This window comes from Brassica napus, chromosome C6, assembly GCF_020379485.1.
Source record: "Brassica napus cultivar Da-Ae chromosome C6, Da-Ae, whole genome shotgun sequence".
Lineage (NCBI taxonomy): Eukaryota > Viridiplantae > Streptophyta > Magnoliopsida > Brassicales > Brassicaceae > Brassica > Brassica napus.
The window spans coordinates 23,249,702-23,274,215 of record NC_063449.1 but is presented as its reverse complement, the minus strand read 5'-3'; the positions used below and the strand labels follow the sequence as shown (position 1 = coordinate 23,274,215).

Sequence of the window (24,514 nt, the reverse complement as noted above, 5' to 3'; positions counted from 1 at the left end):
ATAATTTAAAAATTTTGTAAAAAATATTTTGATAAGTGAAAAATGGGAATTATGTAATTAACATATGTCTTAGGAGGTATAAATTAAGATATAACAATTTTCAATTGTTTTCAGCATAGATGAGTGAAAGTAGTGAGTCATGATATTCTTTAGTTTATGTTTCATCAACATATGTTGTAGTATTGTATGTGTTCTTATGGTTAGATTTTGGAAAGCATTAAAACCGTTTTTGAAAATTTTTAAAATTACTTATGCGTGTTCATTTCTGTGTATAGTAAACACTATTTAAGTATAATTTGATTTTATAACGTGGTTAGTTAGTTAATCTAGTCATTTTAGTTTAGGGGTTCATTTTAGGGTCTAGGACGACTTAATATTTTGTCGTCTGAAAACAGACGACTAAATATTAAGTCGTCTGTTGTACATTATCAGCCAGAATAAGTCGTTTAAACCGGACCAAACCTTAAAGTTTACCAATGTACTTTTAAAGCTAACCGGATTATTTACCCAATATATAAAGTGATTTTTTCTTTTTTTGTTTTATTTTTCGCGAAATTCAGAAACCCTAACAGTTCTCTCTCAAAGGCGATTTCGAATTCCCACGATTTCCGAACAAACCATCGTTCTCAACGTCGGCTATCTATCTCACTTCATTCTCACCGTTGTCGCCGCAGCTTCTTCTAACCCTAGCGCCGCCGATTCCTCTAAACCCTAGCGCCGCCGATTCCTCTAAACCCTAGCGCCGCCGCTTCCACTATTTCCGAACAAACCGTCGCCCTCGCCACCGTGGTCACCAACGTTCTCACAGCCGCTTCCTCTAAACACTAGCGCCGCCGCTTCTTCTAAACCCTAGCGCCGCCGCTTCTTCTCTGTAAACCTTAGCGCCGTTTCTCTGTAAACCCTAACACCGGTAAGTCATCAATCTCGAGGAAAAGATGAACATAAAACGTTGTCTCTATCAATTTACTCATTCTCACCGTTTCACGTTTATTTTTTCAGATCTATAACCGCAATGACGAGTACTCCAACTCCTTCTGCGACTAATCAGGTCCGCTTTGTACTGGAAGACTTGTAAGTAATTTAAGTCGTCTGGAAAGTCTTCCAACTGGACGACTTAGTAGATGACTTAAATATAAGTCGTCCATTTGGAAGACTTTCCAGACGACTTAAATTTAAGTCGTCTGGAAAGTCGTCCAACTGGACGACTTTCCAGACGACTTAATTATAAGTCGTCTACTAAGTCGTCTGGACTTATATTGTTGTCTTTGATTATTTTGCAGACAAAAAGGATGGATATTCCAGAACTCCCCCGTAGGTTATACACATCAGGGGAAGAGCCAAAAGCCCACAATAGCATTTCGTATCATACGGATAACAGCAAGTTGCATACTGCTCTTAGGGAAGCTCTTACTGATGACGAATTTGAAGAGTTCAAGGAGTCGAGTTTGGGAGTTTTCATCAAGTTCAAGGAGCAGGGATTTGGTTGGGCTTCAAGGCTGGTTCACTACATGCTCAGTTTCAAGCTGGACATTAAGAAGAAGTATGAGATGTGGTCTCTCTTTGGTCCAGAACCTTTGAGGTTTTCACTGTTAGAGTTTGAAAACCTCACTGGTCTAAACTGCGAGTACATCGAGGACCTTGAGACACCAAAATGTGACGTTACCCAAGAGATGGTTTCTTTCTGGGGATGCTGGGAGTTCATCTGGAAGCTGGGCCAACTACTGATCAGATAATAGCAGCACTGAAGAGATGCGGGGATTGGTCCAGGGAAGATCGCAAGCGGCTCGCGTACTTCTCCATCTTCACTGGATTCATTGAAGGGAGAAAGTTTTCAACCGCTACACGATCTACTCTGGCAAGGCTAGTGATGGATTTAGAACGGTTTGAGAATTATCCATGGGGGAGAGTCGCGTTTAAGGTGCTGATGGACTCTTTGTGGAACAAAGAAATTACTGGCTGTTACACCGTGGATGGGTTTATACAAGTTCTTCAGGTCTGGGCGTACACAGCTATGCCGGAATTGGGTGCTAGTATTTGTGGTCCCAGAGCAGACAGTCCGTCTCCACCGATACTGGCTTACGAGGGCAGCAGAGGCCGCAGATCAATGAAAGCTGCTATCTTGAGTCAGGTATTTACTTCAATCCAAAAGACTGCGCAGACGACTTATAATAAGTCGTCTGGAAAGTCTTCCCAGCTGGACGACTTATCAGACGACTTAATTAAGTCGTCTGGAAAGTCTTCCCAGCTGGACGACTTATCGGACGACTTAATTAAGTCGTCTGGAAAGTCTTCCAGCTGGACGACTTATTAGACGACTTATTATAAGTCGTCTGTTTGTAGACGACTTATAATTAAGTCGTCTATTTAGTATTTTTTTTCAAATATCTAACTCGATTCTTCTATTTACTGCAGACCCGCGTGATCAACTTTGTTGAGAAGGACATTAGTGAAATGTGGCCAAAATGGGACTCTGATGTTGAGGACCTGCCCGCAGAGAACATCATTAAAGTCATGTATGAGCGGAGGCCGTGGAAGTGGACCATGGATTGCTGGGAAGTCACTGGTACTAAGGTCTATACAAAACCTAAGGTTGTGACTCCATCGAAGAAAGCCAAAGAGATGGTTGTGTTGGAGGAGGAGGAGGAGGAGGAGGAAGAAGACAATCCAAGACCTCGGAAGAAAGCTCGTAAAGAGGCTCCTAAAGTGGCTAGTGAAGAGGCTAGAGAAGAGGGTAGAGGGGTGACCAGAGAGGATTTGGAAATTATGTTCAAGGGCGTAGCTGACTGCATGAAAGAAGGGTTTAAGAAGTGCATCAGGGAGTTTAGGAAGTTGTCCGATAGATTGGAAGCTGTGGAGAAGAAGGTTGGTGTCACCAATCAGGCTACCCCTCCACCCTTAACCAATCAGGCTACCCCTCAAGATAAACAGCCTACCCCTCTTGCCAAAGAAACCGGGGGTAGTAACAAACAGGCTACCCCTCATGCCAATGAAACCGTGGTTAGTAACCAGCCTCCTCCTCATCAAACCAAACAGCAGCCTCCTCCTCCTCAAAAGAAACAGCCTCCTCGTCCTCCTCAAAAGAAACAGCCTCCTCCTCAAAAGAAACAGCTTCCTCAAATCAAAGAGGTTAGTATCAAATCCAGGGTTAACTAGTTGTCCAGACGACTGTAAAAGTTGTCTGGACGACTAGTTGACCCTGGACGACTTAAACGTAAGTTGTCTGGACGACTAGTTGACCACGGAAGACTTAATTTTAAGTCGTCCAGGGTCAACTAGTCGTCCAGACGATTTATATTTAAGTCGTCCAGGGTCAACTAGTCGTCCAGACAACTTTTATTTAAGTCGTCCAGGGTTAACTTGTGTGCAACTTTTATTGCAGAGATGGTTGCCGGAGGATACAGCAACCGAGGCGAACTCGGTATATAAGATCTTGCCGGAGGATAAAGCAGATGGTGTCACCTCCAAAGAGATTGTTGCTGTCACTTCCACCGATCACCAACCGAGCCTCGCTTCCACCGATCAACAACCGAGCCTCGCTTCCACCGATCAACAACCGAGCCTCGCTTCCACCGAGCCAAGCGATCCAGTTTCAGAACCGAGCCTGGTTGTATTGGACAAGCGTGCAAAGAGTAAACGAGCGAAGAAACCTGCTCCCACTGTGAGATCTCCTTATACGGCAGAGAAAAAAAAAGATAAAGTGGCAGCCTATAATCCATTTCCGCCAGTAAACAAAGATAAGTTGAAGGAACTCGCTGATTGGTTGAAAACTGATCCGTAAGTGATTGCTTTACCCATAATAGCTTGATTTAGTCGTCCAAAACTGATTGCTTTTTTGTTTGCAGTCATTATTCAACTAAGACCGAGGACAAACCACGTACATCACCAACAAGGTGGTACCACTTCCTCCGGACAGCCAGAGAATGGCTGGAAGACTGCGTAAGTCTTCTGCACACGATTTAAGTCGTCTACAAAGTCGTCCAAGTAGACTACTTTCCAGACGACTTAAAGATAAATCGACCACGTAGACGACTTATATTTAAGTCGTCTGGTAACTTCTAACTTGTTATATTTAATATGCAGCATATAGATGCTTGGATTAATGTGCTAAGGCAGAGGTATCAGGAGAACCCACAAGCTTTCAGGAGCGAGCGAATGTGCTTCCTGGATCACAACTTTTCCCAGTCTTGGAGAGAGCAGTATCAGCTCTTCAAAACATCGGAACCTGATTACAAAGGTTTAGGAAGAGTTCTACCTGGTGGGGCGTCGAATTTTTATGACGGATCAATACCTTCATTTTGCCAATCAAACAAGAAGTGGGGGGAGGACATTGATGATATCTATGCGCCAGTGAACTTGAACGACAAGCATTGGGTTGCTATTTGGATATCGATCCCTAAGAGGCACATAGTCGTCTGGGACAGCATACCTTCATCTAGTGTACCAGACGCATGGGATGCGATAATGGAGCCTTTTCTCCAGATGGTCCCTTATCTGCTTGTTGAGTGCGCAGCCACCGACAAAATACGGGTCAAATACGGGTTGGAGCCATACACATATGAGAGACCGCTGAAAGGTGTACCCACGGCCAACAATGGTGATTGTGGCGTGTACGCTGTAAAGTACATTGAATGTCATGCTCTTGGGGTCTCCTTTGACCCTAAAGACTTTGCTAGGTGCAACGCGAAGAAAATGAGGGATAATATGGCGGTGGATATATGGAAGGAGCTTGTTGATCAGCATTTGAAAGAAAATGTGGATGGTGATAAGTTCGTGGGCATGTATGATTAGATTTGTGTTTGTATTTGAACTTGTCTTTGTATTTGAACATGATTTTTTAACGAGCGAAGTATTTGTATTTCAGCTTGTCTTTGTATAGATTTGTAAATATATAAGTTGTCTGGAAGAAATAAGTCGTCTGGAAGGTTTTCCAACTGGACGACTTACAAATAAGTCGTCTAGAAGGTTTGGACGACTTATTATAAGTCGTCTGGAAGGTTTTGTGAGATATACAACTAGCCAATTTTGTGAAAAACCATTCCCAAGAAGGTACATCTTCCTCATCCACGATCCCAAAAGCCAATGGGAATATCTGAAAATTGCCATCTTGTGCGGCTGCAACTAACATAGTTCCTCCATACTTTCCACTTAGGTGAGTTCCATCCACCACAATGACCCTTCTCTGATACTTAAAACCTTTGATAGAAGCTCCAAAAGAGAGAAATATATACTTAAATCTTTTCATAGAATTAAGTTCTATCGCCGTGATAGAATCAGGATTTGCAATGGAGATTTGCTCGAGATATGATGCCAGACGCGAATACCTTTCTTCTACTGATCCTCTCACCAATCTTTGTGCATATAACAGTGCTCTGTATGAAGTGGTGTAATCAAGCGTTATGCCAAACATGTTCCTCATTGCATCAGTGATATGCTGCGGAGTTATCCCATCAATGATTCCAACACGATCAATGAAAAGACTACCTACATACTTCGGAGTACAGTGTCTCCGCTGAGCGATTCGGTCTCCCGCTGAGCATAAATGTTTTTCCACATACTTTGTTACCCAAAACGTGTTTGTCCCATGTTTGACACTCGCTCTGACCTTCCATCCACAATAGCTAACCCGACATGTTGCCGCAACGAGAGTTTTCGTTGATTTGTATAATCTGAAAGAAAACTTACCCCTCACTGCTGCCAACCGCAGCTCTGAAAGCAGTGCACCCTTGCTAACAAAACTCTGGTTGACATAGATACTGGTACCATTCGATTTTCCTCCTTCAATAGCATTTGTCTTAGCATATGTCTTTTGGATTTCTTCAAAACAAATATTATCATCATCTTCCTCGTCCTCATCTGGAACCTTTCCATAAAGACTGTAATCCCCACCATTCTGATCCGTTTCACCAACAATAGAATTATCAGCATCCTCCTCCCCATTTTCCTCCTCTCCATCTTGATTTTCATCTTCAACAAACTCATTATCACCAATATCTTCAAAACATTCATCAGCTTCATCATCATCACCAACATCTTCTTCCCATTCACCAGCTTCATCATCATCACCAACATCTTCTTCCCATTCACCAGCTTCATCATTATCACCAACATCTTTTTCCCATTCACCAGCTTCATCAATATCCCTTTTCTCTGAAACCGTTTCGACCTTGCTGCGGCTTGATACACAAAGACATACTCTATGGGTTTTGAGTATCTCCAGCAAGTTTCGAACTTGTCTATCACTTGTAACATGAATGGGAAGACTGCCTGGAGCCATCATCATTTCTGCTGGTAATGAGTAGCTAATCTCCACACTCACTGTTCTCATGTCCAGGTTATAATCTTCTTGAGCCATTGCAACAAGTTCAGCATGTGTTGAATCTTCATTCAATTAAAACAATCTTGCTCCTTTGAGATCATCAACCACAAAATCCCAACGGAAATCTCTCAACAACCATTCTCCATACACTGCATGTAACTGAAAAATCATCTGCAAATATTCAAAATAAAACACATTAGTAAACATAGAGAAAATGAAGAAGTTCAATAAACATTGCCGCAGACGACTTAGCATTAAGTCGTCCAGAAGACTTAAAGGTAAGTCGTCTAAAGAGGTCACTTTTGCAATTGAAAATTAAAAGGGACGACTTAATTCTAAGTCGTCCGGCTTTGTTTGTTAAAAAAAAAACTTCAGACGACTTATATATAAGTCGTCTACGAGAAACGGGCTAGTTTTGCATTTGACCGAATCGTGTCAGATCTTTGACTATTTCTGGACGACTTACGTGTAAGTCGTCCTAGGTTAGTTTTGTAATTGAAAAATAAAACTTGAAATTTAACTTTCTCCAGACGACTTAGATGAAAGTCGTCCAGCTAAACGACTTAATTTAAGGTCGTCCGGGATAAGCAAGGTTTGACCAGAAAATTGGGAAAAATTCTGGACGACTTTGCTTTCCCTGGACGACTTTAAATTAAGTCTTCTGGAGGGACGACTTTATATTAAGTCTTCTGGTTAAAGTTAAATTATGAAGTTTTATTTTTCAATTACAAAACTAACCTAGGACGACTTACACGTAAGTCGTCAAGTTTTCATAAAATATTGAAATTTTAACTTTCCGAGAGACGACTGAATTATAAGTCGTCCAGAAATAGTCAAAGATCTGACACGATTCGGTCAAATGCAAAACTAGCCCGTTTCTCGTAGACGACTTATATATAAGTCGTCTGGAGTGTTTTTTTTTAACAAACAAAGCTGGACGACTTAATTTCAGTCGTCCGTTTGACCAGAAGACTCATCAGTAAGTCTTCTACATACAGATGACTTACTAGTAAGTCTTCTACGCGAACAGATCTTGAAAAAAAATTCAAAATTGTACCTTAAACTAGGTGAGATGACTTCGTTTGCACACAGGGTCTTCTCCAACCACCCAGAACCTCAAACGAAAGCAACCCTAAGTCAAAACGAAAGAAATATGGCTCTGTCAACCATAGCCCATATTTTGAATCAAAAGCTTGAGTTTTTTGGATGAATATAGAGAGAAAGTGAAAGAAATGTTGTTTTTAGTTCATAACAATTGAAACAGAGAGAGTGTAAAGAGATTTACGTGCATTAAAGGGCATTAAAAGCTCCAAACAGTTCGTACAAAGTTGTTGCCACTATTCATTGCAGTGGCAATATTGTAAATACTTGAAGAAGATGAGGTTGAGACAGTAAAGAAGCCATTTTCGAAAAAAAAAAAATGTTAATGGCATTTTCGTAGATAAAATGCAGGTGTGAGGTTAAAATCTCAAAAAAAGGAGTCAAAAGAAAAGGTTAGTTTTCTGTTTGACTCCAAGTTTTGAGTCACTTTTGCAAAAAGCCCTTATTATTGTGAATAAAAAATAAAATTAATACATATTATAAATATAAATATTACTTAGAAACAAAGAAATTATATATAATTTACTAATTTTTATAATAGTTTTATATGAATCATGTACTGCTGTGCCAATCACTTTGTTAAATAAATTTATGAAAACATACAACTTTTATTGCACACTGCTTTGTCATCAGCTGTACCAATCAAAGCCGTAATCTTAAACGGAAGACATAGACCGCTGAAGAAACCGTATCCGCATGCCACCACCCTCGAGGAAGACCAGAAACCACCACAAGAAAGCTCATGAGGCACAAGGCCGCACCAAAACCGAGATGATACAAACAATCATCATGTTTGGTACAAGTTCTTTTTTGGATTTTGAATGTTTCAAGTTTTATCGGATATCCATTTAGGTTCGAATTTGGTTCCAATCATACCCATAACCCGAAATACCATAAAATAAGATCCATTCGGTATTTATGTCGGATTCGGATCGGTTTGGATTCATTTTTATCGGATCAGATTTGGTTTGGATTTTTGGGTTCAGTTTATTTGTCCAGTCCTAAATGAAGTAATATTTCAGATGCAATACTGCCCGAGAAATTTGACAAGAAAAAAAATTCTGAATTTGGCAACGAGAGATATAACTATATGTAGCGCATTTGAAGTTGGATAAGTACCTTAGTAAGGACAAATCAGTTAATCATGTTGGAAATACTGATGTTTTCAACTTTGCAATCCATGTTGATTATATGTGCAAAAGAGTGATATTAGGCCGACTAATCGACCCCTTTAATGCATTATATTCTGAGGGAAAATCTTTAAATGGTTTGTGGGTATCTTTGGAAGAATCACAAAGCAGATGTGGTTAGGTGTCAACATTTTGCTGCTGCTAAACTCTTATACTTTCAAATGGTGGATTCTAAACTTGTTATTCAACAAATTGAGCAATTTCACACTATTTGCTAGGAGTTGACTTCCGCAGGTATATTGCTTTGCAATACTTTTATTGTAACTTGTTTGCTAGAGAAGCTTTAAGCGAGTTGGTGAATTTCAGGATTTATTTAAGACGAATTCGAGGTAAGTTTACATCTTTGAATGATATACTCAGTAGGATAAAGCTTGAATCTAAACAAGAACTTCATCAAAGATCAACTGTGTCCCTTCCACATGGAAAGTTAAAACCAACACATAAACAATATTAAAAAAACCAACACATAAACAATATTAAAAACGAGTCTCACTGATAAGAACTCGAAAGGAATTTATCATAAATGTGGTAAACATTCCCATGTTAATACAATTTTCATTTTTTTTTTAATAATTGATTCAAACTTCCTTTTAGAATGATATCTATGTAATTCCCCTTTTTATTTTTGCATTATTCAACTTACTTTTCTATCCTTACCAATTATTCTATTTTTTGTATATTAACTAAACTAAATTACTCATAAAATATATGATATATTTTTCATAAATATTCACGGGACCTAGTCCCTTATTTATTAATGGGAAAATTGGCAAAACGGAACAAAAAACAGCAAGGTTGTCTCTTTGGTATAAAACATTTTTTGTTCATTTTTTCTCTTTTTTACCCTTTCCATTTCTAAAAATTAATGAAATAAATAGTTTTATGAATCAATAAAATTATTAAAAAATAGAGACAATTGATAAAACACCTATATACACAAACTGATATTTGTTTTGTTGAAAAAATTGATAAATTAAAATTTTAAATTACATTCTACTAAAAGTATATTTCGTCTTCTACGGAAAATAGGTTAGTATAAATAGAATTCCAGATTAAAAAAGTTCATCTACTTTTTTTAGAACGAACAATATACTTTTAATTAAACTTCTAAATATATGAAATGTGAATTCTACTAATTGTAAAGTTAGCTACTTTTTCTCAGAATGTAGTTTCTACTTTTATGAGGTATTCAAAAATTCTCAGAATGCGAAATCTAGACATTACTCATACGTCTATATGAGGTGGAATCTGCGTATGAGATTTTTGTCTTGGTTCTACGCAGTGTAGAAATTATCTTTTACGGATAAGAAAACCTCATTTTGATGAAAAATATGAAAGTTTCAGTTAAGAAAATATGATAAAAATATTTGTAATATTCTAACTTCCCTAAAACGTGTATTGACTGATTTACCTTGTCAAAAAAATCAAAAACATTATTTGTAATATTCTAACTTCCCTAAAACGTGTATGTACTTTTTTCTTTTTATTAAACTTAAAAAAAAATGTTTTTCCTTTTTTATTAAACTTTTTAATAAAAAATTAAACTTTAATATTTTTAAAATGTATGCAAAAAATTAAAAATAAAACTTTGTAAAACGTTTTTAATAAAAAAAACTTTATAAAACGTTTTTAAATAAAAATTAACTTTTAAAACTTTATAAAAATAAAAATAAAACATTTATTAAAGATTTTAATAAAAAATGTTAAATAAACTTTATAAAAAATGTTTTACAAAGATTTATTTTTATAAAAAAATTAAAAATTCTGTAAATGTTTTAGTTTTATTAAACTTTTTAATAAAAAACTAAACTTTTCAATTTTAAATTTTTTAAAACGTTTTTCCCTTTTTATTAAATTTTTTAAAACTCATTTAAACTTTTAAATTGTATTTAATTTGTTTAATTTGATTAATCAAGGGTTAGTTTATGGATTATAAAAAAAAATTATACTAAAAAGACAATTTAAGGATGATATTATACCAAATGGACAACCATGCTGTTTTTTTGTTCCGTTTTGGCAAATTTCTCTTTATTAATTGAGGAATATTGGCAAGAGAGTCTCAGCAAAGTTATGTGGAGACGCTTTCTTACTAGAAAATTTACAGTTACTGCCACTGGCCTAAATAATTTCATCCGACTTTATTCCCTAATAAGACATTTGTTTTAAAAAAAAATTCAGAAAGAAACTATTTCGTAAACTTGTTCTATTATATGTGCGAATAATAACAGAGACAAAATTTTGATTTGGAAGATCTTACAATGCATAGATGCGAGAGTCCTATAAATCACTTTTATATGTGTTTTTGGAATGTCTTTTGATTTCTTCATACTTCAAATTATTATAAATTTGGTTTTTTGTCTGATAGTTATTTATATCGATGTGATTTTTTTTAAAAAAATTGTCAAATATTTATTCTCACATTGTTTGATTTTACTTAAGGTAACTAGTTTATGACCCGCACACATGCGCGGGATGTGAAATTTTAATACAAATGTTTGTTCATTAGTAACTTTAGTGTTCTGCAATAATTAAATTATGTCATGAGTCAAAAATTATATATAGCAGTGGATCTTTAATATAAGGTTGTTGAGTAAAGGGTTACCATTAACATAGTTGGTCAAAAGGAAAAGCATGGGTATATTTTATGTAATTTATTTATTATACAGGTTGCATCACATTTATTTTATTTCCAATAATAAATCTAATACTACTCCATATCCCTTTCTTATTATTTGAGGAGCATTGAAAAAAAAAAACTTGGCTTCATGTGTTTATTACATGTGTGTCATTTCCTAGGTGTCATCACCACATGTTCTCTCACCTCATTTTTTTAAAAGTCATTTCTCAACTAGACTAATTACAAACAAAGGCCACTGGTTATTACATTATAGTATAAGATTTTCGATCAAAATTATCTTCACAACGATACATTCGGATTTAAAAAAAAATCGAATATTTAAATAAGGCAACATTTTATTACCATTCAAAGAGAGACTTTATCGTTATAATTATGTTCCTCAGTGAAGAACCTTGACAATATTTTTATACGTGTGTTTATAATTCTTTACGCTTGAGTAAACAATTGGTTCTTTAAACTTCTTTATAATTTGTTCTTTGCACTTGGAATTGGTTCTTTTATCTTGAGACGCCGATTTGTAAGAAAATATCATAACCAGTATTGCAGTTCATATCTAATCCTGCAACAAGTTAACCATGTTTATCATAATGTTTTGAAAAACTAATATGAGCTTCAAATCGTTTTATGATCTTTTAGATTCAAGTCAACGAAAATAATGGATTATTCCCAAAACTTAATGCTTCAAATTTTAAAGGAAACACAATTGACTTGATCACGGGATCAAATATATTATACAAAAAAAAATTGAGAATGTTAGCGTATTCAAGGAAACAAAATTCTTAGAATCGAAATACTTTCTATATCACGGATTTAACGAATTCCAAATTGTCCATCTTTCATTTACACTCACCTTAATCGATCGGAGAATATTTGTGAAATTAAGTTTGCGTGACCAGAACTTCATTTTGTTACCTATTTGACGTCCAAACATTACGCAATTTTCAAAACAAGGCAAATAGTATATACAATATTAATTTTAAGACATTAATATCGGCTTCCTCATTAACTTTGGCGTGGTGAGGAAAGACCTAGGCTCCGTTCATATATAAATAGTAGACGTGTTCGTTTACATCTCCTCACCATTGCCTCCTTCTCTAAACCCCTTTAGCATTACATTTCTAGCAAACACAAAAAACTAATGGCAGGTTTTGACTCTATTGTCGACTTGAAACCCTTTAAGACCATGTGGAGAGTGAAGGTGAGCATTGTGAGACTGTGGAAGCAATACTCTGCTGCTGGAGGACTGACCATTGAAATGGTTCTCATTGATTCTAATGTAAGTTTGAACAATCTTACAGGGAGCAAAATGTTATATTTAGTTATTATTTGACGAATAAGATAATATGTCTTTGATACTACGTTTTTCGTTATGTATAGGGAGAAAAGATCCATGCGAGTGTGAAGAAAGAATTGGTTAACCAGTTCGAGCACCAGCTGGAGCAGGGGAAAACTCTGACTTTCACTAATTTTTCACTGAATCATTCGGTTGGCTCATACCGGACGACAAACCATCTTTACAAGATCAGTGTGTTGTCCACAACGCGTGTGAGAAGTTGTGAGGCTTTTCCTGTAGGTTTAAATGGCTTCACACCCGTGAACTTCCAGGAAGTTCTTGATTGTAGTCTCAACCCCGATTTTCTAATTGGTGAGTACAGTTCAATAATATTCTATGTTGTTAACATACGTAAATTTAACTTGGGGTCTAGGTGTGAATCATTTAAATCCGTGTTATTTATTATTACTAGGGGGATGTCCGCGCGAAGCTTGTTTTATTATTGTTAAAAGCATGATTTATGGATAATGTAATTTTGTTGTCGTTTTTATTTGCTAAGAGCATTACTTGATATTTTTAGTGTGTTTTGTAGTAGTAGGTGATATATTAATATATTTTGTGTTTGTTTTTTTGAATAATTTGTTTTTGTTTGTATAGTACTTGTTAGTAGTGAAGTGAAGCTCTAACGTAAAAGAATATTGAATTTTAATAACTTTGTATCTACGCATTTGTTGATTATAAGATTAACGGTTTCAGCGTCAAATTTGTATTTTATTTTATTTTTTTGAAAATTATAACTATGTTTTTTGCCCTCTCCCCATATTTTGACCTTGAGCTGTCACCGTCTATGTATTTCGTTACCTTTCTGGTGTGCGATAGTTCTCACCATCACCGGAAAAAGATTCACCTCTTTCTCTTGTTCTTCCTTGCCTTCTTCACATGTGAGATTATATGGTATTTGTTGTAGATCAGGTTTATGAGTTTTCAGTTGTTCGGTTGATTCTCACGGCATTGTAGGCTGTTCCAGTCAATATTGATAGGTCCTCTTCTTCTTTAGATTTCAGCTGATGTTTGGAACTGCGTCTCTTTGGTTGGGCCAGAGTTTAGTCGTCTTTGATGTTGTATTCATCGTTGTTGGCTTACCGTCAATAGTGTCTCTGTTAGTTTTGGTTTTCAAGATCTATTTTTTGGTGTTCTGATTTATATGTTCTCTTTTATATCTCGAGGAAGGCTCCATAGTTTGCTGATTTCATTTCGTCTCCCTTTCCCTCTTTATTCTCGCATCTCTTTGCAGCTTTCATCGCATCTCAGGTGGCTCTCCCTTTCACCATGTTTGCCACTTCAGGTTTGGATAATGTTTTCGTTCGTGTATGCTATGTGGGCTTGGAAGGTTATTTATGGTCTCAAGTTTAGTCTCTGATTTCTCAGTGGTTGTCTTTCATTCTCCCTCTCTCAAGTTGTTTCTTTTCTATATTTCTCTTGGTATAGGTGTGCGGAGTTAGTCTCTTGGAGCTTTGGTCCCTTCTATCCAGAGCTTTGTAGTTTTGCACTTGCATGGCCGTCTTGTATGTTCTTGTTTAGTTTGTGAGGTGTTTCTTACCTTTTAGCTACTGGTTGTGATTCCAGTGCTTTAGTCATATATCATCCTGCTTCTTGGTGGCTTTGGCCTTTCGATTATTATTCTTGCTTTGTCCCGCTTTCTTGGTTATTTGCGTTGATGCTCTAGTTTCTTATTCTTAGTTTGATTATCTTATGATATTAATAGTGAAATAAATATATAATTTATAAATGAAATAATAAAAATTAGTAAATAATAAAATGGTGAAAGTTTATGCTATTTTGAATTGTGAATAAATTAAATATTTAAAATATATTTATATTCTTTTATTTATTTCTTGAATTTTAGGGACCAATAAATATGAGAAAGATTAGATAGTACATAATTAGAAATTGATGGAGCAAATTGCAATAGTTTAAATGAAGAAGGATTTAAAAAAAAAAACATGAGGATACATGTCAATAAACCCCCCTTCCACATGTCATAAGAATGGAAAAAGCCAACTTTATATATATAGATTGTTATATAAATGTGATACAGATGTAATCGGACATGTTGTGGAAGTTAGCCATGTTGAGATGATTTCCGTGAACGGAAAAGAAACCCAAAAGATTTCACTTGAGCTACGTGATCTAGCGTAAGGAACCCTTATACAATCCAATAATAGCCAATATGTTTTAATTTATTTTGATAAATTATGTAAAAAATAACTTATATAACATCAATCTTAAAATATATGTTGTCGTAGGGATGTCCGTCTTCCGATGGTCTTGTGGGGAAACTTTGCTACTGATGTCACGAACGCTATACAGTTACGTGGTGAGGGTCGTGTGGTCTTGGTTTTGAGATTCGGCAAGATTAAGGTTTGGAAAGGTAAATTGAAGTTTGTCTACGCTTTGGTTAACACTATCAATAATTGATTTTGTTTGTAATTGTAAAAGAGAAGCTTACTTGAATTTATCTTTTGTAGAGGATCGTTCCGTTTCGAACGCTTACAATGTCTCTGATGTCCAGCTCAATCCCAACATGGCTGAGGTCGAAGCATTTAGGGTAATGTAAGTTTATCTTGACGAGGTTGAAATATGACTTTACAATATTTTCTTCCATTCGATTAAGTGAAAATCATTGTATATGTTGTATTTTATTATTCTAGGTTACCAGCTGATGAAAGATGATTTTTTCATCCATACTCCAAGGAAAACCATCGCTGAGATGATTGAATGTCGTCAGGTACTTTTATGCTTTGAATAATGTGATTTAATAAGAACATGTTATAATTTGATTTTCTTTTAAAGTCATTATTCACATATCTGTAGGTGGAGAAGTGTATTGTTATGTGCACCATTGCGGCCATTGAAACATTTCTAAACTATATATATTTATTCTATTACTTATCAGAGCCATAACATTTCGTAAATATATGTAGTTTTGTCTTATATCAACGTCAGAAAATAATTCATGTGTTAAATATTCTATTATTGAACTTATATTAGTAAATTGGAAATATTACAATCAACTTGCCATTAAAACAAGAGCACTGATTATTCCGTGATGTTACAAGATTGGTAAGGAAATATATGATTACGGTAAATCATAGATGGTGATGACGTACGAACCACAATCCACTTTTACCTTTGCTAAGACAAAGTCGTCTTCGTGACATCAGTGCTGGGAACTCAGAGTTCAATCATGAACCGCGAACAACATAACTCTGGAAAAGAAAATCCCTCCGACCACCGCCCACCAAAAAGACAGAAACAAGGTATTGGTATTTCAATACATGATTGGTAATAATTTCATATAGAGATTTAATAGTCTCAACCATTTTCTCATATGGCTGTTGGCAGATTCAAAATTAGAATTGCCAAATAAGAGACTTACACCAGCTTCAGGGGTTACTGTCCAGACACAGCAACCAGTCCGCAACACCAATCTTCTGGCTGACGTTACTAATTCCAATGACCTACTTCAAAGAAATGCTAGAACACAAAGGGAAATACAATTCAAGCCACTTTTGTTAGAGATTTGGAGGCTTCAGCTTATATGCCATTGGAGGAAGGTCACTCCTATGAAATTAAAGATTTCGAGCTATCCCATGCAGCAGAGCGTGTTCGGTTGACAAGGAACCGATACAATATTAACCTCACTAACTCCTCTGTCATTGTGAAGATCGATCCTATACAACATTTCAGCTTTTATTGTTTTCCAAACTGGGATGATCTCTACTGGTATGTTTTCTCTTCTATATAATTAAATGTAAATTGAGAGCAACGAAATAATCGTGAATGTGTTCATATTGATAATAGGCAGTATCTAAATATGTGTAAATATTTTTGCATATCGATCAGATATTTATGGTCAAGTGATAGGAGTAGGATTTCTTGAAGAATATATGATGGAATCTACTAACGGAAATAATGGTATCATCGACCACAAAATCCGTTTTTTTTGTACTACACATCCCGTAAGTATTCAACATCTGTATAGAGAAAGATATACATTTTTATAGTATCACATGGTCTGATGTAATTTTTTTTTTACAGTAACGTCGTCATTAAGTGTGTCGCTTATGGTGCACTTGCTCATGTTTTCAATGATTTATGGAATTCTATAGATGCAGACATAATATTATGTGTTTTACAGTGTTGGCAAATTAATTGGGGACAAGGTAATCTATTGTATTTATTGTATATAATAAATCTTTTGGAGCTGATATTATATGTATATCTTGCTAATATTTTTCATATTTCATAATAAGACCAACTTAAGAAGGTTACTAACATTGATGGGTTTTCGAAAATTGTCTTTGACCTCACTGGTATTCCAAAAATTGATGCTTTACGATTGAGTTAATCCATGCATTTACATATTTTGTTAAATAATGTTTTTAAGTTCTCAAGATGATCCCTTTGCTATTGCTCATAATATGATTGCAAACGAAGACTTCTGAAGACATTATTGACAGCAGTTATTTTGTCTCTATTTTTCATTTTCTTTTGTTTTCTGATACATTGTTCATTTAATCTTATATTTATAATTTACCTTTATGCAAACAAATATACAATTTAATGTTAAAGTCCATCACATATAAATTTATATTGACATATTAAAATTCTTATCTATAACCCGTACTTTCTTACATATATTTTTCTTATTATGACTTTAACTTTTATTATGTCTACATATTAAAAGTTATAATACTTTTAAATCTACTCGCTCCGCGCAGGACGCGGGTTACCACCTAGTTAATCTAATATTACTCCATATTAATCCCTACAGATTTTTTTTCCCAAGAAATATATGTGATTATAGATTCAGCGCACAAATTTAAGAAAGTTCTACAACCGCACAAATTTAATAAAGTTCTACAATGTTATTGTAGAGGTAAATGTAATGTAATCACATTTAGAAAGTTCCGTTTAGCAAGGGATATTAATTAAATTTATTGTCAAAACGATATTTACTGTCAAAATATATTAGTTGGACATTTGTGTTCTTTCTTAAAAAACAATATATTTAGTTGGGCGATGGTCTTTTTTTTTTGTCAACCCTGGGCGTTGCCCGTGGGTCATTAATAGTTACCAGACCGGTGTTATAAAAAAAATATGACTCAACCGGTATAATACTGAACCGGAAGAATATAATGTGTCCCAATAATGTAGGAATTGAATGCGTAAATACCGTGATGAACAAAATAAATAAGAACACTATATACACAACACTAACTAATATTGCACTAACTAATATTGGTTGAACACTATATCTCCCACAGATATTGGTAGAACAGTATATGGAGATGCCATGTACATTGAAGATATTTCTCATGTTGATTTCAAAGTCACTTGTGATAGAATCTGGTCATGATCGTTTAAACTAATATCTATCTTTACATTGAAGTGTTCTTATTTACTAACAGGTTTACAAATGACTTTTAATCATGTACGTATGACAGATTTTATCTCAGTGCAGTTATGTGGTTATCAAATTGTGGTAAGCACAGCGGCTATTTGTTTTTAAATTTTTGGTTACAATGGGTTTAATACAAACCGTAACAAAACGTTAATGGACCATATTAATTACAGGGGATGTCAACTTAGATATATACATTAATACATTAATACACTAATGGTTCTTAATGGCATCCCTTATATTTCTCTAGTAATGTTGGTCCAATAAAAAAGAGTTGTAAGAAGAGCTACGGTGACTACACATCAGCACTAAAACTTAAGTTACACCTTAAAAATGTTCCATAAATAATATATAAGAGGTTCATTAGTGTTGTGTTTATTTGATTAACGGAAGCACAACCTCATAGTTTTATTTGATTGACCATTTTTTGCAACAGGGAAATTGAAATGAGAATGATTTGTATTTTATTTAAGTATTTGACATTTGATTTATACTCTCTTTATTTTCTCTTTATGAAGTTTTCTATTGTGTTTTATTTTTAAAGATATTGGTAATATACAAGTTTTGATTTTAAATATTTAATTGGGTTCAATAAATTTATATTTGTGCTTTATATCAAAACTTTTTGTGATTATTTGAAAAAAAATTCTACGGTTTGCACAATTTTCATAATTTGTTTTTACAACTATTTTGTAATTTTAGTTTTAATTATGTATAATTTTTTTGTTGTGATTTTCAAAAAATATCTTATTTATTTTTCTTAGTTTGAGTTTCATAACGATTAAAATGAGAAAAATCCATGAGAGACATTATTTAATAAATGGATTCCTCTACTTTTTTTGTTTTTATGAAATTTTTTATTTTTTCTTAAAATTTATTTATTTTTAGCTATACTATGTACTTTTACAAACTTTTATTGTTTTTATATTTTTTAAAGATTAGATTCAGTTTAGGGTTTCCGACATTTACAAAGCTTCAGATAAATAAACAAAAAAAATTGTGCTTTAATTGTGTGGACTTTACATAATTGATCTAGCCCAATAATAATATTAAAACGTTACTGGCCCATAATGTATAGATTATTATGTTATAAACAATCCACTCACATATGTCATATATTCAATACTAAGAGCAACATTATCGGTAAAAACGTTTTTGGGTTCTTAAATTTTTTTATTTTTTTTTTCTGATTAAAAGAAAATTAAAAATAAACTAACTGCGAGCCGCCACGTGTCAGTGGAGACCGCGAACAGTACAAGAACCAAACCAAAACGCCTCTTAAATTACCTACTTCTCCCCTACGGTTTTGGTGTTTTTTGTGGGTACCCCCCTTAAGAAACTTCAAATTTACCCCGATAATATTGCTCTAAGCACTCTATTTTTTTACTTTTCCACTTACAATTCAAACACATTATGTCACTTTTAACTAACTGTATTATTCATAATATCTGTTTTCAATCTGAGTGATTATTGTGAACAAAAAATCAAAATATGTCTCTTTCGACCAAAAATAATACTTCACCGTGCGCAACGCACGAATCTCAATCTGGTAATTATTATATCCAACGTTTTAAGCTAAGTAAATTGGATTTTAACCTGCACTTTGAAAGCACGCAAATTTTCCATACATCATTTTGATATAATATGCATAAACTATAAATTTTTATTATAAAATAAATAATTTTAAAATTTTTATTATAATTTTGAGTTTGAAGCAGAGTTTTCATATCCAACTCAGACCCGTGGTCGAACAGATAGATCTAATGATCTGTATATAGCATAAGTTAACATATATAATTTGCTAATATTATTAATTTCCTAAATTTATTTAACGTTCTATATAAACACACATATATGAGAATCAAATAGTATAATTTGTCTATTCAGACTTGTCCTCCATTATTTTAAAATGATTTTTAATGTTCTAAAACTGGATATAGTTTTCAATGATAAAAATATATTTGACAATATTTTGCTGAGGAATATAATTTCGTTCTGATAAATTCTGAAAAATGTTATTGATATGTTAAGTTAAATTATCTTATACACATTAACATATTGTGTGTTAAGATATTTGTTTACATATTCTGGTATTTTTGACATATTTATAATATCAATTATACGTATTAAATCTTCAACTTCGAATATTTTAAACTTAATAAATGTTTCATTATTATTCTTAATAAAAATATAAATACGTTTTAGTTTATTGTTTATCAAAAACTTCTGAACTGCAAAACAATAATATCCTCAATATATTATTATATCAAAAATTATAGTGAGTAAGTTTTTAGGAAATTATTTTAGATAGTTTTTATGATAATAAATATTGTGATATATTTGACAAGAAAATGACAAGAGAGAGGGATTATACATGATTTGATTGGTTTTAAGTTTTGGAATATTTCCTAAATTAATTGATTGGTTGATATTCAATAATTATATTATTTTTAAATATAAGAGTTGCATGATATTATAATTATCTCTCAAAACTAAGGGCAGAATTCGGAAAACCACCATTTCATACCCAACATATCGCCATATGTTCAATTCATACCCGATTTATGTGACCAAGCAAAAACTTACCCGTACTCTAAAAATTTTCAAATAACATACCTATTATTTATCATTTGGCGAAATCATACACCAGTCGCTACATTAGCTGTCATGTCATCTTTTTTTACTGACGCGAGTATTACATCAGCTAATTTTGTTGACGATGTTGCCACGTATACACTTTTTAGAAAATAGCCGTTTTATAAAGATAGTCATTTTATAAAAAGTAAATTTTTTTTATTATTTATTAATATTAAAAAAAAATCACTAAATCATTAAAAAATTAATCTTATATAAGAGTTATATTTGTAAATGTTATATAAGAAATTTACATCATAATTTTTTTAAATGTAGCGTTCGATTACCAGTTGCAGTTCAGGTCGGGTTTTTCAGATTTCGGTTTTATTTTGTAAAATTTTCTTAGACCTATACTAGAATTGTAAGTATGGATTGGGATATGTTTGATAACACCTACAAGACTCATTCAAGTATTTTTACATTTAGGACCAGGTATATATCGGGTTTTTCGGTTCGGATTTCAGGTCACATATTTTATGCCTAACTCTAAACATAACCATGACTGATCGAGAGTAACACGAATGTAACATTAGCACCTAATTTAAATAATTACAACACATATATAACTCTTATAAGGACGATATTGTGATAGATTTAAAACATTTACAAAAATAACTGCTTTATAAGATTAAATTTTTATGATTAAATTATTTTTTAATATCACTAAATAATAAAAATTTATAAAATTTTACATTTTCTAAAAATTTATTTATATAAAATAATTAAATAATAAAAAATATAAAAATTTGTACACACGGCATTTTTGTCAGTAAAATTTAGCTGATTTAGCATCTACGTCGGCAAAAATTACATAATGTGGCCGTTGATGTGACGATTGGTATATGATTTCATCAAAAAAAAATAATAATTATGTTATTTGAAAATTTTAAAAATAGGGATACATTTTTACACAGTTACATAAGTCCAGTATGAATAGAATATATTGCAATATCCAATGTTGGGTTACTTGGGTATGAAATAGACGTTTTCTCGGCATAATTTTATTTTGGATTCCTATATATGACCTTTTTTTGGGTTTTGACTTGTGAACGGCCCAACTGAAACCCAGAAACAAGGATAAGGGTATAAAATAGCATCAGCCGAAATCCTAAATCGTGGAGAAACCCTAAATCGACCAGAGCATCAACCGAAATTTGGATGGAGATAGGGGGAGAGACGATAGTGCCGTGGCTCACAACAGAAAAGGGCACGTCTAACTATAGTCAAATACTGAGGGAATCCAAGGTAGTAAAAGTTATTTAATCTTCAACTACTAGTGTTGTTTTTTCCTTTTGGTAAGAGATTGATTCTGATAACATGGTTCTAAATTATGACTAAAATATGCTGTGTTAATGCGTCTCTCAGGGATTCGATAGCTGTAGTTTGCTACTACCATGCATTTTTACAGTACAAGAGAACATCTGTAATAATCAATATTTTCCTTGTCGTTCCTTTGTCCGCCTTTATGCTAAGATGGGTCTTCATGGTTACAATTTGTTCCAGGTAAAAAAAGAGAGAGTAAACCACTTGTGCTCTCTTTGCTCTTATTTTCTCATGCTCTCTCTCTGTTTTTTTTCTTGAACAATCAGGGGAAAAACTTACAGTTCAGTGGCGTAAACAGATACAACAACTCCCTTCGTCCTGCAGCTTCATCTTACTACATAACCTTGGAAGCTAAGGATCCAACTATTGGTTTGGTTCAGACTTTTCAGACCACTGTTTCTGAAGTAAGTTTTGGCGAATTGATTTTGAGCTGCAAAGTTGCTAGACCTTATGGTAAGTGAATATTGTTATTTTTTATACAAAAAGTCATGTTACTAAATCATGTTACTAAATCACCATCTGTCTCACTTATAGGGGAAACCAATACAATCCACATAGGTGAGGAAAACAAGAGAAACAATCAAATGCATATCAGCCTCCTCGGACGTATGATGCCTAAATTGCCGCAACATAATCCTTTCCAAAAAACAAATCGATCTTACGTGGTAAGAAGATTGATTAGGATTGCCCATATATATATATATATGATCAGTTGATGTATTTGCTTTTTCTTTTGCAGCTAAATAAATCAGAGCTACAAGACCATGATTGTATCTCTCTGTATCTTGAACTTGCAATTGCCACAACTCATAGGCACTCTAGCCGCGATCCTGATCTGTCCAACTTGGAGATTCTAGAAGTTGCTATAGAATCCACGCAAGACCTGGAGCCGAGTGAGGCACTTGGCAGCGCCAGTGATGCAATTTTCTACATAAGGTACAAGGACTTGTCTCGTGTTAAAAGTGATGTCGATTGCATTGCTATAGTTAGAAGAATCTGCCATGAGCAGACGGGAACCTTCAGACTCGTGGGCAAGACGATATCACAGAAGAATAAGAGTTCGCGTACGTCAATTTTATTAAGGCGGCGTTTAGGCCTCTACAATCCATGGCGGTTATCTAGTCCTAGGCTGGCTCAAGGCAAAAGAAACCGTGTCGTTGTGCTGGCTCGACTCCGCCATTTTCACAAGAGTGTCCGCCAAGTTAAATGATAAAACCATCGACTGGCTAAGTTATTTTGTGCCTTGGATAATTTTATAGAAAATTACTTAGACAAACTCTTATTTATTAGTTAACTCTATGATTTTTATGTGTTCTTACATGGATATAAATTTTATGTTTTCTTACATGGATATAAATGTTAATAAAATAAGTTATACCTTAATAATTAATTAATATTTTCTTTTTGATTTAGTTATTTTATAATTTGTTAAAAAATAATATTATGTTTTTATTTGTTCTTTATAATTTTTATAATTTATGTGTATGATTTTATAGATAACATTATGTTATTTTAATTAAAAACTAGATTTTGATCTGCGTTTTTTTAGTTTGAAATTTTTTTTATTGATAAAATTATTAAGTCGTTGTAACTTCATAATAAAATAAAAATGGAAAACCTATTTTTCTAACTTATTTATACTTGATAAATATTTTAGATGGAATAATCCTAAAAATGATAATTTTATTCACTCATATTTTAATGATGAGCAAATCGGTGAAATTATTTTGGAAACATATATTAGATATTTTTATACTTTACGATCTTGTTTCAAATAAAATTGAGATTGTTGTCCAAGTTAATAGCTAAAGAACTAACTTAAAGTTAATAGCTCAAGAATTACCTTTAAGCTCACACAATTTTATTCAATCAAATATATTTTGTTTTCTCTATATTGTTCCATAGAAATCATTTATTCTAATTATATTAGAGATTTTGGCAGATATTATTCTATTAACAAACAGTGTATTAAAAGATTTTGTTTGTTGTCTAAGTTTGAAACGGTTTTATTTGTGTCTGAACTATGAGTCTTAGGGAAAAACATGCCTATACTTTTCTCGTGTGCGAATAAATGCCTAAACTATACAAAATTTCAGTTACATACTCGAATTAATAAAGTCCACACTAATTCATACATCAACATTAACGCTGTTTAATCATAGTTAACGGTGCTGACTAGCATGATTATGTAGCTGATTAGTCAGCTTCACATACAAACGAGCCGTGTAGAAAAAAAAAGTGAAAAAAAAGTATTATGGGTTGAAACTTAAAAAGTCTGGGCTGAGTATTAAAATTATGTTGGGCCAAATATTAATATTTTTGAGCCATAATAAACTACGTCGTTTCATAATTCATCTTCTTTCTCTTACACTTCGACGAAATTGATGAGAGAACATAGGTTTTACGATTAAGGAAGAAGAATGTCTAGCTTTGCAAATTCAAGCTCGTCGTCGGTTTCTGGTAGGTGAATCTAATGTTTCATGATAATTTACTCTCTCTGTTAGCACTAAATAATTGTTCGTCATATGAGGTAGGTGGAGGCAATTGGAGACATCGTGGTAGAAATCGACAG

General features: G+C 33.7%; 2 protein-coding genes across 4 annotated transcripts; both read left to right on the top strand.

Moving 5' to 3' along the window:
- Positions 1 to 12,428: 12,428 nt before the first annotated feature.
- On the top strand, positions 12,429 to 15,251 carry LOC106403949 (replication protein A 70 kDa DNA-binding subunit C-like). Its single transcript, XM_013844725.1, has 6 exons — positions 12,429 to 12,521; positions 12,623 to 12,890; positions 14,617 to 14,713; positions 14,825 to 14,949; positions 15,047 to 15,131; positions 15,230 to 15,251. Exons 1-6 carry the CDS (start codon positions 12,429 to 12,431, stop codon positions 15,249 to 15,251), a joined length of 690 nt encoding a protein of 229 aa, XP_013700179.1.
- Positions 15,252 to 21,672: 6,421 nt separating this feature from the next.
- Positions 21,673 to 23,354, top strand: LOC106402482 (UPF0725 protein At3g25080). Of its 3 annotated transcripts, XM_013843234.3 has the most exons (6): positions 21,742 to 21,864; positions 21,985 to 21,995; positions 22,041 to 22,122; positions 22,209 to 22,395; positions 22,477 to 22,607; positions 22,682 to 23,354. In XM_013843234.3, exons 1-6 carry the CDS (start codon positions 21,778 to 21,780, stop codon positions 23,150 to 23,152), a joined length of 969 nt encoding a protein of 322 aa, XP_013698688.1. In that variant the 5' UTR covers positions 21,742 to 21,777; the 3' UTR covers positions 23,153 to 23,354. The 3 variants fall into 3 exon arrangements, with proteins under 3 accessions (XP_013698687.1, XP_022560981.1, XP_013698688.1); XM_013843233.3 differs by having other exon boundaries at positions 21,673 to 21,864; positions 21,985 to 22,122; XM_022705260.2 differs by lacking the exons at positions 21,985 to 21,995; positions 22,041 to 22,122 and having other exon boundaries at positions 21,733 to 21,864.
- The last annotated feature ends 1,160 nt before the right edge of the window (positions 23,355 to 24,514 follow it).

Coding starts and splice junctions, on each gene's coding strand:
- LOC106403949 (XM_013844725.1), top strand. CDS start 12,429: ATGTGGAGAGTGAAGGTGAGCATTGTGAGACTGTGGAAGCAATACTCT. Junction 12,522..12,622: donor TGGTTCTCATTGATTCTAAT/GTAAGTTTGAAC, acceptor CGTTATGTATAG/GGAGAAAAGATCCATGCGAG. Junction 14,714..14,824: donor CTTGAGCTACGTGATCTAGC/GTAAGGAACCCT, acceptor ATGTTGTCGTAG/GGATGTCCGTCTTCCGATGG.
- LOC106402482 (XM_013843233.3), top strand. CDS start 21,778: ATGGAGATAGGGGGAGAGACGATAGTGCCGTGGCTCACAACAGAAAAG. Junction 21,865..21,984: donor AAATACTGAGGGAATCCAAG/GTAGTAAAAGTT, acceptor TGCGTCTCTCAG/GGATTCGATAGCTGTAGTTT. Junction 22,608..22,681: donor AAACAAATCGATCTTACGTG/GTAAGAAGATTG, acceptor TTTCTTTTGCAG/CTAAATAAATCAGAGCTACA.